Below are 14,180 nucleotides of genomic sequence, written 5' to 3' on the forward strand. Positions count from 1 at the left end.
GTTGCCAACTTAGCTATATGATAGCTAGTCAGATATATGCGGGATAAATTGAAAAATATCGGTTTTGAAATTTTTAAACCTCTGCCTAGTTCAGGTTGGAATACTTTAACGAATTCATTAACGAATTTTTAGTATTTTTCCAGTTGAATGTCAAAAAAATATCGATGTCTAAAAAGCATTGAATTGAATCGAATGTTGAATCGATCGCGTGTGTGAGGTGAGAATGGCTAAGATGTACATATGTACAACCGCGACATATCTGGATTCAAATATTGGGTAGCTGGAATATGCTTTTGCAATTATTGTAAATCAAAAACTAATGAAATGAGCGACTAGCTTATTTCTAGCTTTTTTCCAAGTCTAGTTTAGCATATTTATGAACCGAAGTATTGGCAACGCTTGTCGATTCGGTGATTTTGCGCCAACTACCCTATGAACTAACGCATTTGGAGGAAAATTACAAAATACCACTCCTTTATTTGATACAAAAAATACCATCGAGTGATCGCTACGGGCGAAGATTTAAATGTTGTTTACTTGATGCGGCGGCGGGCTTAAATGAGTGGGAAGCTGCGAGATCCATTTGTTGGCCACCTTTAAGTGGGCCAGGCGCCATAACAGCAGCCACAGAAAGGGGAAAACCAGTACCACGGCAATTGCTGCGAAACTGCCGACGATTTCCCGCGAGGTACCGTTATTGACGACGCACCAAAGGAGTCCAACTGCCATTGTGCTACACATGAACATCAGCCATGCAAAGATCTGGCGTTCCTGAGACCACAAATCTTTGTATGCCCCGCCCAGGATGCAGACAATTAGGAGCCATGGCAGAAGCAGCTTCAACGCAATCACCAGACCACTGGTCCAGAGATAATAGCCGAAACAGGTTTCATTCATTATCCGGGCAAAGTCCACAACCAAAGCGGGAATGTTGCCAGTCGCGAAGATGGAGTACCAGCTGTATACCAGTATGTACAGAGCAGCCGTCTTGGCTGGGATGCATTGTTCGTCGGCGGTCCGCAGTCTCAGTCCCAATTGGAGTTCCATCGCAAGCATTTGGATGACCAGCGACTCGAACGACGTGCAAGTCAGTGTGTACAGCGTGCTCAGGTTGAAGACGGTTAGCTCTGTGATCTGGAGACTGCGCCTTTGAGAATATGCGATGTAAAAGAAGTACACCCATGACGACAGAGCCATCAGGCAGGGTAGCGAAGCAGCTGCAACATGGACGAAGGCGGCCAGCAGTATTGCGCCATTTATCTGCAACGTTGCCAGACCGGGACAGACTCCAAAGGCCAAGGGGCGCACAAATGTGAGCGGAATGCTGATCAGTAGAATGTTGCGATGCGAGCAGCCAATGGATTCTGGAAGAACGGATATGTAGCCGAGTGCTAGGAGCAGCAGCAGCCACAGATAGAAGTGAGGCCCGCGCGCTCGAAATGCACCGCGGGTGCTGTAGCAGGCGAAGCCCAAGTATCCCATGGCCATGATGTATCGTCGAAAGAAGCCACCGAGGCCGATCTGTGCGAGCACCAGGGGCCACATCAAGCGGCTGCAGGATACCATGTTGCCACTTCTCTTCAGAGCTCTCAGTGCCAAGACCCACACGAGGCAAGGCAGCAGCAAAACAGCCTGCACCCCCAAGGGGACTCTTTGCAGGCACATGAGGGCCACGAGGAAGAGCGTGACCGCGCGAGAGATGATGTTCGATCCCCACAGGCAGTCGGATAATTCCTCCGAGATCTCACCAGAGTCGCCCGGCCCTCCGGGCCTCTCCAAATGGCATCGCAAGCAGTAGACCCATCCCAGCAACGCCACGGAGGCGGCCACCAAGAGGACGATGCGATAGTAGTCCATGTAGTAGTCAATGCACTTGACAATCGCCGGCATGTAGTTGCTGGTGTACTCCAGCAAGGACTTGAAGCGCTGCTGCTGTTTTAGGACGCGAGCCGCCTTCACGAAGCTATCCATTAGCTTGAAGTTTAGCCAGTGCGCCGGCAATGCTCGGGAGAAGAGTCCAGCCTTGTGGCGCTGGAGCAGGTGCCACGCTTGGGCCAGCAGCTGGAGGGAGTTGGTGTGCATGGCATTGGCCTCGTAACGGCTGCTAACTCTGAGGAACCCGCTCGGAAGCCTGCCGCGATTGTTTGCCGGCGGTGGTACACCCAGAAGTGCGCTCATCAGGGGAGTCAGCTGAATGGGATTGAGAACTTGCAGCGGCAGCTTCTGCTCCTGGGCATTGGCCACAAAGCTGCGGCCTCGAATGGTCGTGAGATGATTAACGCCAGAGCCCCAGAGGAAGAAGGGAGCCTCCACCAGTTTGTTGCTCTTGTTTGAACACCCTAAGGAGGCAAAGGTGAGGGCAAGAGAAGGATCCATCACAGCGGAATACTCACCATGCGAATGTGGAAACCCAAAGTCGGAGGTCAGCAGATAGGCTGTTCGTTGGTTCGGAAACGAATCCTCGAAGCGTTTGTACATTTTCCACACATTGATGTCCGTGAACTTGAGATTTCCGCACGTGACAGGCGCACCGCTGGCATCCTCTCCCGACATCAGATGCACGAAGAAGAGAAGGCCAGTGCGCTCCTGCAACGCCTGGGATTCGCTCAATAGAAACGTGTCCACGGCTCGAAACACCGATTCGTCCATATCAATGCCTGGACTGACTTCTGGACTGAGAACTGTGGCCATGTGGATGTCTGGAAAGCGTCTCGCCATGCGGGCCGTGGTCCAGGCATAGCTGTAGGAGCTGCGATTGAAAATCGAATCAATCGGAGCTGGACTCAGCAGCCAGTTGTGAACAACCGCTGCCGCATCCTCATAGAAGCCCGAGAAAAGGGCCACGTAGGAGGAGAGCTGCGAATCGGTGGACGGTGCGGGGTGGCATATCCCCACGAGACCCTGCCTCAGGAACACTTGCCGCAGCAGCGGCAGGTTGTTGCAATAGTCCTCGAAGAAGGTCTTGGCACGAAGGCCGTCCTTGACGAAAACCACCAGACGATCGGCCGGCACGCGTTCCTTGGGGTCAACTGCGATCGACTGCGGCTCCAGGATCCCCATGTCCGTCATCCGAAAATGCACCAGGCAGACGGATGCAAGTAGCAGCAGCTGCACCAGTGCGTAAACGTAATACGAACGAAACATTTCTGCCGCTTGAAAATTGTCTTCTCTGCCATGGAAACATCTAAAACTATGCCTGCTACATGCCACGTGCCACAGGCAACTGTCGTGTAGTCAGAGCAGGCCGTGAATTTCGTATAGATCGAAAATGTATCTCGTCCTGCTTCAAATCCCACTCTCAGTAGTAGGAAATATAATTTTACTGCTGTATCGCCGTGTGGCATTGCGAATGCTCGGAAAACTAAAGACGCGCGTGGACATGTGGAAAGTGCAGGCTGTGGTGGTGCAGCTCCTGCTGCTCGGCTGCCTGCTGCGCCTCTACTTCGAGGGACGTCCGCTGTCCAACCTGAAGCCCCAGCAGAAGATTCCGGAGTTGGGAATCGGTCCGCCGGCGAGTCGTCTGGTGGTTTTCCTCACCGATGGCCTGAGCGCCGAGTCGTTCTTCGCGGACAACTGCAGCTCTGTGCCGCACCTGCGGGAGGTGTTTGCGAGGCAAGGCCTCGTGGGAATATCCCGAGGCAGTGTGCCCACCCTCGCACGCTCAGGACAGACTGCCATCTTTGGTGGCTTCCACGAGAGTCCACCGCTGCTCCGCACTGGCTTCCAATGGAACCCGCCGACACTCGACACTGTCTTCAATCGCAGCAAGACTGCCTTGTGCTGGATAGAGCGCCAGACGAATATGTTCGCGAGGAAATTAACGCGCGGAATGTTCCAGGACCACAGCGCAGGTCCCAAGCCAATGGAGCCTTGGGCCCTTCTTCAGCTTCGCTCATACCTGTCCATCAATTCCACGGTCGACCAACTGCGAAGTGAGACGTCCCTGATATTCCTCGTTTATCTGGGAAACATCGCTGCGGAGAGCCCCCTGAGCCAGCGGTATCGAGAGAGGCTTCATGCTGCCCAGCGCGGCATCCGCGAAGCCTATGACCTGATCGAGAGCGCCTTCGACGACAACCGCACTGCATATCTGATGACGTCGAGCCATGGGATAAGCCGCATGGGTGGGTACTCGGTCCGTTCTGTTCTGTGAGCTCTTTATTGTTTCATTTGTCATTTGTTCTCTGTCAGGCTCCAATGGGGCTGGATCCAGTGCTGAAACCGAAACGCCCTTCTTCCTCTGGGGCTCGGGAGTTGCCCAAAATGGCAACCACAACGGGGCTCTGCCACAGCACCGGCCCCGCATCGAGCTGCAGCAGATTCAACTGGCGGCCATCATCTCTGCGTTGATCGGTGAGCCGCCGCCAGTGAACAATTTGGGTAGGCTGCCATCGGGGTTCTTGGACGTGTCCATGGAGCAGGAGGCGCAGGCATCTCACTTGAATGCGCTGCAACTACTGGCCCAGGCGCAGCTCCTGATGCGCCACCACAAGAACGCTTTCTTCTACAAGTTTCTGCCGCAGTACAAACACCTGGACCAAAACCGTATCGAGAGCCTACGCCTCGAAATGGATCGACAGGTGCGGCTGGGCATATGGCAGGAGACTCTGCAGACGATCGACAAGGCTGCGACACTGGCGCAGGAGAGCCTAAGGTACTACCACAGCTACCATCGCATTCCGCTGCTGCTTGCCACGATGGCTGGACTCTTGGGATGGATTTACTGTCTGCTGGGCCAAGGGTCCAAGCAGCAGTCCGGGAGCCAGTCCAGTGAGCCGCCAGAGAGCGTCGAACTTGTCTCGTGGACTACTGTGATGCTCGGCGCACTGGGTGTGCTGTTCAGCGTGGTGATTCTCCTGCAGAAGATGCCCTTGCTGACGGGCTTCTGCATGTTGCTGCCCATCTACATCTGGTGCATGGCCCTGGCCGGACGACCGTGCATTCGATACGGCCTGCTGCACCTCAAGTGGATCCTCGTCTCCACTGTGTGCCTCATCGTTCCCATTTACCGGAGGGACTTCCTCTGCCTTCTGTATGTGGGAATCGTGTGCATCTACAATCGTCGCCAGTTCAAGAAGTTCTCTCCGAGATTCCTGGCATGGATGGGACTGGTCTGCAGCCTCAGCGCCCTTCTCTTTTACCTGCAGTACCCATCGACCCTCGCGCTGACAATCCAATATGGAATGTACTTGCAGGGAGCGAGCATGGCCCTGGCGATTCTGCGTCCCCTGATCTCCGGCGAGGAGCATGGCGCAGCAGTGTGGATCGTCAACGCGGGCGTGTTGCTGATCGGTGGCTATGGAATGTATCTGAGGGATACCGGAGAGTCTCTGCCGCTCCTTCTGCACGCTGTTTGCTGGACGCACCTCATCTACGCCTTTGGATCGGTGCCTTACGGCAAGCGATTGACTCCGGAACGACGCCTCGAGCGAATCTGCTTCAACCTGACGACCCTACACACGCTGCTCAGCGATTCGTTCGCCTCCCTCTTCGCCCAGGTGCTGCTCATCGAATATCAGATGGGGATCGAAGTCCACCTAGAGACGCACCGAGAGCAGCCTCGCAGTCTGGAACAGATACAAATGGAAGAAGATGCGATAGAGGAGCAGAACGAGCCGAAGACTGTGTGTCCGCAGGAGAACCTGGCTCGCGCCTACAGCTTTTCCATCTGTACTCTGCTCTACTTCCTCCTCTCGCTGCACGGCACCGGCCACTGGCTCTCCAGCTTCACCTTTGCCCCGTCCACTGCACGACTCTTCGCGAAGGACTGCTGCTACGGCTTCACTGCGTTCTTTGTCCTCTTGAAGATCCACATCCCGTCCATCGTAATCTTGTCCAGCATGTATGCCCGCAGCAAATACGCGCGCCAGAATATCCGCTCAATCTTCATCTGCCTGATGCTCACCTGCAACGCCGGACTATGTTTGTTCCTGTTCGTCAACCATGATCGCTTCTGGCCTGCGTCCCATCCATCTGTGGTGCATGTCATCCTGATCAGCACTGCTGTCGTCTTTCTCCTCCTGTGCTCCTGTGTGGCGAGCGTGTTCTTCCGAGGATCTCTGCAGGTTAGGCCTACCCCCTGCCTCATCCTCCAAGCGTGGCAAAGAATGGTCATCGTCTGAGAGCGATGAGCAAACTAATGTTTAGTCAACACTGAGCCCTGAACTAAATTAAATGTGTGAGACACTTTGTGTGGTAGTTTATCGTCTTGGTAGTTTGTGAATGATGTGTTATCCCATCGAGGAGTAAGATAATACTTTAAGTAGCAACTAAGTTAAATGCAGCTTCGGCAGCCCGATCTCTGCGTCTGCGTCGCTCTGGCGTCATTACGCCTTCATCTTTGGTCTAGATTTTAGCGACTGGCAAGCTACTTTGATCCTGAGACCCTACTAATGGAATCGGACGATTAACTATGTACAACTTATTGTATGAGCTTAGAGCTAGTTGAGGAGCGGGCGGGTCTACTCCGACTTGCGCTTGCGTGACTCCAGATGGGCCTGCAACGGAGGTGAGTTAGAATCGAATTCGGGAGTGGGACCAAGCAACAACTCACCTTTTCAGCCACCTTCAGGAGACCATCGAAGCTGCTCTGGCCACCCTCGAGGACCATGCCGTGGAAGATCTTTGACTCGCACTTCGTCAGGAGTTCGTAGGGAGAGCCGAACTCCACCACCTGGCCAGCGTCCATCACCAGCACCCGGTCCGAGTCCATGATTGTGTTCAGGCGATGGGCAATCGTGAGCACTGTGCAGTCCCTGAACTTGCTCCGAATCGTCGCCTGAATGAGCGCATCTGTTTGGGGATCCACATTGGCCGTGGCCTCGTCCATCACCAGGATGCGGTTCTCGCGGAGAATGGCACGGGCGAGGCATACGAGCTGCCGCTGGCCCACGCTGAAGTTGGCGCCGCCCTCGCAAATCTTGCTCTGCAGCCCGCTGGGCAGCTCGCTGATCAGGGGCTTCAGCTTCACCTCCTCGAGGGCGTCCCAGAGCTTCGCGTCGCTGTACTCCTCGAAGGGGTCGAGGTTGTAGCGCATGCTGCCCGAGAAGAGGACGGGCTCCTGCGGAATTATGGAGATCTTGCAGCGCAGGTCGTGCAGCCCGATGTCGGCCGTGTCGCGGTGGTCGATGTGGATGGTGCCATCGATGTAGGACAGCCGGAACAGAGCGTTGATTAGCGAGGATTTGCCCGCTCCTGTGCGTCCCACAATGCCCACCTTCTCCGATGGCAGGATGCGGAAGTTGAGGGCCCGGAGCACGTACTTGGACTGCGGGTCGGGGAAGTAGCGCAGACTGAGATCCTCGGCAATGATTTCACCCTCCTCGGGCCACGTCTCGCAGGGCTTCTTCTGCGGATCCGACTCGAACTCGCCCTCCGGCTCGATCTCATCGTACTCCACCACCCGCTCCACGGCGGTCATTGTGTTCTCCAGCTCCGCGGACTGGCGCATGCCCCACTGCACCATGCCGGTCATGCCCATTGCCTGGGTGATGGCCAGACCCACCTCGCCGGAGCTCTCCGGAGGATTGATGAAGTAGTTCAGAATTATGACGACGATGTAGAGCGTGCAGAACAAGTCCAGGTAGTAGCCGAAGGCCCGATTGGTGGCCAGGAAAGCGTAGTACCCGGAGCTGTGCAGATCCTGCAGATTGTCAAACTCCGCGATGAGCGCCTTCTGCGCCCCCAGTGCCCGGATGGTGGGCAGTCCACTGATGGTGGCTCCCAAATGGGAGTAGATCGGGGACCTGGCCACCGCCTCGAGCCGCTTCACGTCGCGCGACGTCTTCAGGTAGAACTCGCGGATGTAGTAGAAGATAATCGCCAGAGCGAGCGTGAGGATCAGGTAGTACGGGTTCGTGATGCAGATGACTATGATGATGCCAGCGAGCGTGAGGAAGACCTGCACCACATCCAGCATGACGCTGGGCAGCAGCTCGTCCAGCTGCCCCAGATCCTTGGAGAAGCGATTGAGGATGCGGCCGGAGGGATTCGTGTTGAAGAAGTACATGGCCGCCCGCGTGATGCCACGGTACATGGCGTTGTGGAGGGTCGTGGAGCTGCGCATCGCCATCTTGTAGAAGAGCATCGTCCGCACGAGGGTGAAGACCACGACGGCCACGTTCAGGGCCGCAAAGTAGTACATGTCCGCAGGATCCGAGCTCATCTCTGCCTTGTTGCTGTTTTTGTCGACCCTGCAAGAGACAGGCAATGCGATGAGGCCTCCCAGTCCCCGAGAGAATTCACACTTACCAATAAGAGAGGAAGATGTCCGCCGCGGAGCAAAGGATCTGCGTGGCCAGGCAGAGGAACAGCAGGAAGGAGAGCATGAGCCAGCTGCTGCCCGCCGACAGGTACTCCTTGTAGAGCCCCGTGCCGATCTTGCCCTCCACCCGCGTCTCCTGCATCTGCAGCGCCGCCTCCTGGGCCATCGACTCGGCCATGGAGCTGAGCGAGGTGAAGCTGTTGTTGCGGCTGGTGGGGCGGCTGATCTTGCCGCTGCCACGCCTGCTCAGCGACGGCACGCTGAGGAGATCCCTCTGGTCGCCCCCCGCCACCGCCACCTCCAGCTCATCCAAGGCATCGTCCACATTGTTGGGATTGGTCAGCAGCTTGGCAAAGTCGAGGCCGCTGCGCTTCATCGAGGAGTAGGTGCCCATGGCGCTGATGCGTCCCTTCTCCATAATCACAATGAGATCCGCGTGCTCCAGGAAGTGCAGTTGGTGCGTGACGAGGATGACCAGCTCGCTGCGCAGGTAGCCGCGCATGCACTGCTCGAAGAGGTGGCGCCCCACGTGCGTGTCCACGGCGCTGAGCGGGTCGTCCAGCAGGTAGATGTCTGCCCTGCGATACACCGCCCGGGCGAGGCTGATGCGCGCCTTTTGGCCGCCGGAGAGCGAAGCTCCTCGCTCGCCAACGATCGTCTTGTCGCCGTAGGGCAGCAGCTCAAAGTCCCGCTCCAGGGCGCACTTCTTGACGACAGTGCGGTAGCGGTGCTTGTCCCACTCCAAGCCGAACAGGATGTTCTGGCGCACGGTGCCCGTGAAGAGCCACGGCTCCTGCGAGGCGTACGAGTAGCTCCCGTGCACACTGAGGCTGCCCATCTCGGCGGGCAGCTCCCCGAGAACCGCCTGAATCAAGCTCGATTTGCCAGCGCCCACTGGTCCTATGACGGCCACCAGCTTGCGGCGTCCCAGCTGCAGATTGATGTTCTCCAGCGTGGGCTCTGCACTCTGGCTCTCCCACCTGGCCGTGAACCCCTCAAAGGCCAGCAGCTTCTCGGCCAGGCCGTTGCTCTTTGGGCTGTCTCCACTCGCGGGCTGCTCCTTTTGCAGCAGGGATTTGTCGCGCACCTGCGTCTCCGGATGGTGCATGAACGTCTCCAGGCGGCGGATGGAGACGAGCAGCTCCGCGAACTGCGAGATTCCCTGCGGGAAGAACATCGTCACGGATCGCCGCAGGATGTTGTAGTAGGCGGTGACGAAGAAGGCCTTCTCGGCCGTCAGGACATAGCCCAGGAGCACGTAGGCTATGAGGCTGGTGGAGACGAAGATGCGCGACAGGAACATGGCGAAGGAGATGAGGATGCCGCGGATGTAGTTGACCTGCTTGATGCATTGCATCTCCTTGAAGCGCGTGTACTCCACCAGCTTCCCGAACGGCTTCTCCCAGGCATACATTTTGATCACCTGAATGCCCGAGATGATCTCGTTCATCATCCGCACACGCTCGTCCGTCCTCAGGGCAGTCATCAGGCGGAGGACGCTCGTCCGCTTGCCCAAATAGGATTGAAAGGGCAGGAAGAGGAGCATCACGGCAACGCCAAACAGCGAGGAAACGCCAATCTGCAGCACCAAATGAGGGGAAAATGGTTAGGAAAGATCTTGAAGACGTTCTCTCCGTCACTTGCCTCAATGTACATGAGGTACGTGACGACAATGAGCTCCAGTGGAGCCACCCAGAGGTAGTGCACGTTGATGAGGACCATGTCGAAGCGTCCCACATCGTTGGAGAGCAGATTAACCACCTGGCCCACCGTCGTGTCCCCCAAGGCAGTGCGACTGAGGCGCAGGGACTTGCGGTAGATGAGGCTGCTCAGAGCTGAAAGCACGAAATGTTTCCTCCGCAAGCAGCCATGAAGATATGTGAAGTGGGCTCACCAATGCGCATCTTCATGCCCAGATGTAGGAGTCCCAGCATATAGGGATGCCCAAAGAACACCGTAAACACGGAGGCAGCAATGAGGCCGCTGGCATAGAGCTGCGCCTTGAACAGATCCTCATCGGCCCCGGAAAAGTAGGCCATTATTCCAAACAGACAGATGGGCTGAGTGACCCTGCGAAGGTAAGTGGTGGTTAGGTTAGTGGTCGCAGTGTCATCAGTGGACACTCACTTGGTGAGAAATTCCTGGAGGAACAGCAGCACGCCAGTGACCACCAAGTGCCATCCAAAGACTCTGGTCATAACGCGTCCCAGGCGGGGATTCTCATTTTTTGCCACCTCCTCATCCCAGGCAGCGCACAGTCGATCGCCCAGTGAATCTGCGTGAGTGAGAGTAAAAAGGAAAATTAAATTGTATTTGTGTGTGTGTGTGTGTGTGTGTGTGTCCCACCTGACTTGTGCTCCTGGAGTGCCCGATACAGATCCTTTTGCTCCAGGGTCTTTTTCCTGCCCTTGAAGAGCACGGGCATGGCGAAGCTTCATGCCGCAGAGGAAACCGATTAGGGTTGGGGTTTTATGAAAGCAGAACGAGGATATAGATAGACAGATAGATAGATAGATATCCAAGAGCCAAAGATAGCGAAAGAGTTATTACGATGTTATGACACCACAGCCTGACATTCTTTGAATCTTATCTGGGGGTAATAATGAAAGCGGTTGCTATCCGAGAGATACACACGAGAACACATTTACATATACATTCATGGTACATATTGTACCTCTCTTCCACTGAGTCATGGGCACTTTTAGCGAAAGAAATTGTGTCCCTTGCCAGTGTCATATATTCAATCGTGCTATCATCGGGTTAGTTCCCAAACCCAAAGAAAAAGAGCGACAGAGAGAGAGAGAGAGAGCGGGAGAGTTTGTGAACAGATTTCCCATTTCCATGGCTTGGGCAATGCAAATTAAGCGAGCCATTGAATGAAATAATCATCATGTCAGACATGTACAATGTCGTTGGCACGCGGGGAAGTTCTGTTCTATTAGAGCCCACATTCCCCAACAGCAACACCAGCCCCGCACTCCGCACTCCCTTGATACTCACCAGAACATCAACGTCGAGAGGGGATTGGAGGTCTCGCGTGGATTCTCCGGCAGTTCGTTGGCTTTCATCGACTGCATGTTGGAGGACGCTGCTGGGCTTGGCTATTGGAACTGTGTTTGATTTCAATTTAAATAGATTGCACTTTGGTATGGGATGACTGGACTGTCTTTGTATGTATGTGTGTGTTTGTGTGTACTTATGATATACACTGGGGGGTGGTGGGGATTTGTTTGAGTTCTCGATCGCGATTGAGATCCGATTTGATTAGTGTCCCGTCAATCCGTAGATCCGTGAATCAGCAAAACCATTATGGACACGCGCTGGTCTCTAATTATTAATTAGCTGGACATTAGCGACATTAGGGGAGCAGAAACCAGATGGAAATGCGAGAGATTTTGATACTGATCTCCGTTCGTATAGCCGGCGGGCAGACTCCGATTTCTATTTGCGTTCAAGGCGGCCAAAACTTTTCCACTCGCACCTGCACTGACTCTTGACATTTGCTTCGATACACTGGTGGCGACGAACCCGTTTCACAGTCCATTCATTGACGGACAGACAGACAGACAATGGGCCCGGAATCTGTAACTGTGTCGCACAAGAACTGCACGTACGCATCTATCCTTTATCTGTCTACATTTGTTTGTACACTCGCGGTATCCATGTACTTCCCGAAGTAAACAATCGTATTCGAATCGAATTTCGTAATCAGTATTTGGATTTGATTGGGGCTCGCCTCCACATGGCGCGACGTGTTCCACCGCTTCGCGTACGCTTCTGCGACTGTGCTGTGTTCACGCTCGGCGCTCGGTCTGTCGACTTCTAATGCTCGCTCGCTCCATGCCTCTGGTGAATTCTTGTCTGCCCCCAAAGCTCATGCCCCACCGTTGCTCTCTCGCTCCCTCTCTCTCTCTATCTATCTCTCGCGTTATCTTGCGTTTGTTGTGACAGGTTCGCCACTGATCTCTCTCTCTCTCTCTCTCACTGTGTGAAGTGATTCTCTCTCACTGTGCGGCCGTAGCTTTCCCTCGTTCTCCCCAGTTGATGGCTTCGACTCTTGTAGTCACTTGTAAACAATGCAACTATAGTAAGAACCACATCTCTAAAAAGTATTAAGGTTTAATTAATGAAGGAAAACAAAGCCAAGATCGTCAAGAGACGGATATTCAAATCAGATCAGATTCAAATTTGAATATATAAAGTATGTAAGTTTGGCGGTTAAGATTCTTAGTGCTGGCTAACGACAGACAGGCACAGAACAGCTGGTTCAAACGCTTCCCTGTGAATGGCAAACAAGCCAAACACACGTGCAATTGGAAATTTGTTTTCCTTTTTGTTTTGCGCCAAAATGAACCACTTTGAGATACGAGAAATTCCCGGCAAGGTAAGCGATTCATGCCATTATCCCCACCTCCAGCTGCTTTAACATCCCTTCACCAGGGGCGTGCCATGGTGGCCACCAAATCGTATGCTACGGACGAGATAATCTTCGAGGAGGAGCCCTTTGTGTCCAGCCAATTCTCGTGGAATGCGGCTTACGGCTATGCGGCGTGCGACCACTGTATGCGGCCCCTGGAGACTGTGCTTGAGAACGTGCGTCGCCTGGCCAGCGATGCGAAGTTGGAGGTGCCGCTGCTCCAGCACGACCCCACCGCGTCCTGGGTGGCCCAGTTCACGCAGTGCCAGCGGTGCAAGGTGCGCTACTGCTCAGAGGATTGTCTGATGGAAGCCCAGAAGCGCTACCACCGCGTGGCCTGCATGGGCGCCTTTCGCGCGGACGACACACATCCCATCAATGTGCTAAACGAGACCTGGAAGAAGATGCACTATCCCCCAGAGACGGGCACCATCATGCTAATCGTACGCCTGATGGCCATGTACCAGCAAAGCAGCAAGAAGTCCGAGTTCCTCGAGCAGCTGCAGTCCTTCCAAGCGCTGATTGTGAATCGCGAGCAGAAGATTTACCACAAAATGCTGGGCGAGAACTTTGAGCAGCAGATGGACCAGCTCTACGGCGCCTTCTGCAAGGCCTTTGCTGCCGAGGAGTTTGCCATGGTAAACCAGCAATGGGGGGACCCACAAGGATTCTTTAACCAGATATTTACGTGCGTTTTACCCTGTTTTATAGTTTACCACACCAGACGCATTTAAAACTCTCATGGGTATTATGGGCACGAACAGCCAGGGAATCGCCACCAGCGTGCTGGCACAGTGGGTGACAAAGGTGTCCGACCTGCCGCTGCCGGACGCGGACAAGACTGCCCTGGACACTGTCATCGACGATCTGTACTCGAAAGTCGGAGAATGTGGGTGCAACTCTCAGTACTCACTCGATTTCTGCTAATAGCACTTTTCTCTCTTGCCAGTCGCTGGCGAATTCCTGAACAACGAGGGCTCCGGCCTGTACCTGCTGCAGAGCAAGATCAACCACAGCTGCGTGCCGAACGCCTGCTCGACGTTCCCCTACTCCAACGATATTGTCGTTCTTAAAGCTCTGGCCCCCATCCAGGAGGGTGACGAAATCTGCATTTCCTATCTGGACGAGTGCATGCTGGAGCGCAGCCGCCACTCTCGCCACAAGGTGCTGCGCGAGAACTACATATTCGTCTGCCAGTGCCTCAAGTGCCTGGCCCAGGCATCCGACCCCGATGTGACCAGCGACGACGACGAGGATGACGACGAAATGGACGACTACGAGGACGACGATGATATGAATTAGATTAACCGTCCTCAATTTGTTACAAGATCCGATTTTTAGTATAACAAAGATAAATAGCTTTAAAGACCTAAAGTTGTCCGTTTGTCCTGGAGTTCGGGGCCAAGACACTCAAAGATCACTCCACAAATATCTGAGAAAATTACTTGTGTGTGAATAGGCAGGCCGAAGTCCTAATTCAAGGCTCACCAGAAGCCATGA

The 14,180-nt window shown here is 54.5% G+C and overlaps 4 protein-coding genes across 4 annotated transcripts; 2 read left to right on the top strand and 2 right to left on the bottom strand.

The window, feature by feature from the left end:
- Positions 1-504: 504 nt before the first annotated feature.
- LOC117898415 (GPI ethanolamine phosphate transferase 1) lies at positions 505-3,165 on the bottom strand. The gene is made up of 2 exons (XM_034807785.1): positions 2,394-3,165; positions 505-2,339 (listed from the first exon to the last, which is right to left on the bottom strand). The coding sequence occupies exons 1-2, from the start codon at positions 3,142-3,144 to the stop codon at positions 523-525; spliced, it is 2,568 nt and encodes an 855-aa protein (XP_034663676.1). The 5' UTR covers positions 3,145-3,165; the 3' UTR covers positions 505-522.
- A 72-nt stretch (positions 3,166-3,237) lies between these two features.
- On the top strand, positions 3,238-6,164 carry LOC117898413 (GPI ethanolamine phosphate transferase 1). The gene is made up of 2 exons (XM_034807783.1): positions 3,238-4,124; positions 4,192-6,164. Exons 1-2 carry the CDS (start codon positions 3,269-3,271, stop codon positions 6,120-6,122), a joined length of 2,787 nt encoding a protein of 928 aa, XP_034663674.1. The 5' UTR covers positions 3,238-3,268; the 3' UTR covers positions 6,123-6,164.
- A 48-nt stretch (positions 6,165-6,212) lies between these two features.
- On the bottom strand, positions 6,213-11,458 carry LOC117898411 (probable multidrug resistance-associated protein lethal(2)03659). Its single transcript, XM_034807780.1, has 8 exons — positions 11,264-11,458; positions 10,610-10,695; positions 10,391-10,538; positions 10,158-10,333; positions 9,908-10,098; positions 8,251-9,842; positions 6,554-8,192; positions 6,213-6,497 (listed from the first exon to the last, which is right to left on the bottom strand). Exons 1-8 carry the CDS (start codon positions 11,338-11,340, stop codon positions 6,462-6,464), a joined length of 3,945 nt encoding a protein of 1,314 aa, XP_034663671.1. The 5' UTR covers positions 11,341-11,458; the 3' UTR covers positions 6,213-6,461.
- A 1,043-nt stretch (positions 11,459-12,501) lies between these two features.
- LOC117898080 (SET and MYND domain-containing protein 5) lies at positions 12,502-14,054 on the top strand. The gene is made up of 4 exons (XM_034807258.1): positions 12,502-12,647; positions 12,704-13,318; positions 13,392-13,569; positions 13,630-14,054. Exons 1-4 carry the CDS (start codon positions 12,549-12,551, stop codon positions 13,980-13,982), a joined length of 1,245 nt encoding a protein of 414 aa, XP_034663149.1. The 5' UTR covers positions 12,502-12,548; the 3' UTR covers positions 13,983-14,054.
- The last annotated feature ends 126 nt before the right edge of the window (positions 14,055-14,180 follow it).

The sequence above is a fragment of the Drosophila subobscura genome, chromosome O, assembly GCF_008121235.1.
Source record: "Drosophila subobscura isolate 14011-0131.10 chromosome O, UCBerk_Dsub_1.0, whole genome shotgun sequence".
Lineage (NCBI taxonomy): Eukaryota > Metazoa > Arthropoda > Insecta > Diptera > Drosophilidae > Drosophila > Drosophila subobscura.

Coding starts and splice junctions, on each gene's coding strand:
- LOC117898415 (XM_034807785.1), bottom strand. CDS start 3,144: ATGTTTCGTTCGTATTACGTTTACGCACTGGTGCAGCTGCTGCTACTT. Junction 2,340..2,393: donor TGGGTTTCCACATTCGCATG/GTGAGTATTCCG, acceptor TTGCCTCCTTAG/GGTGTTCAAACAAGAGCAAC.
- LOC117898413 (XM_034807783.1), top strand. CDS start 3,269: ATGTATCTCGTCCTGCTTCAAATCCCACTCTCAGTAGTAGGAAATATA. Junction 4,125..4,191: donor CCATGGGATAAGCCGCATGG/GTGGGTACTCGG, acceptor GTTCTCTGTCAG/GCTCCAATGGGGCTGGATCC.
- LOC117898411 (XM_034807780.1), bottom strand. CDS start 11,340: ATGCAGTCGATGAAAGCCAACGAACTGCCGGAGAATCCACGCGAGACC. Junction 10,696..11,263: donor CTCTCGACGTTGATGTTCTG/GTGAGTATCAAG, acceptor TGCGGCATGAAG/CTTCGCCATGCCCGTGCTCT. Junction 10,099..10,157: donor GGGCATGAAGATGCGCATTG/GTGAGCCCACTT, acceptor TCGTGCTTTCAG/CTCTGAGCAGCCTCATCTAC.
- LOC117898080 (XM_034807258.1), top strand. CDS start 12,549: ATGGCAAACAAGCCAAACACACGTGCAATTGGAAATTTGTTTTCCTTT. Junction 13,319..13,391: donor CTGCCGAGGAGTTTGCCATG/GTAAACCAGCAA, acceptor CCTGTTTTATAG/TTTACCACACCAGACGCATT. Junction 13,570..13,629: donor GTACTCGAAAGTCGGAGAAT/GTGGGTGCAACT, acceptor CTCTCTTGCCAG/TCGCTGGCGAATTCCTGAAC.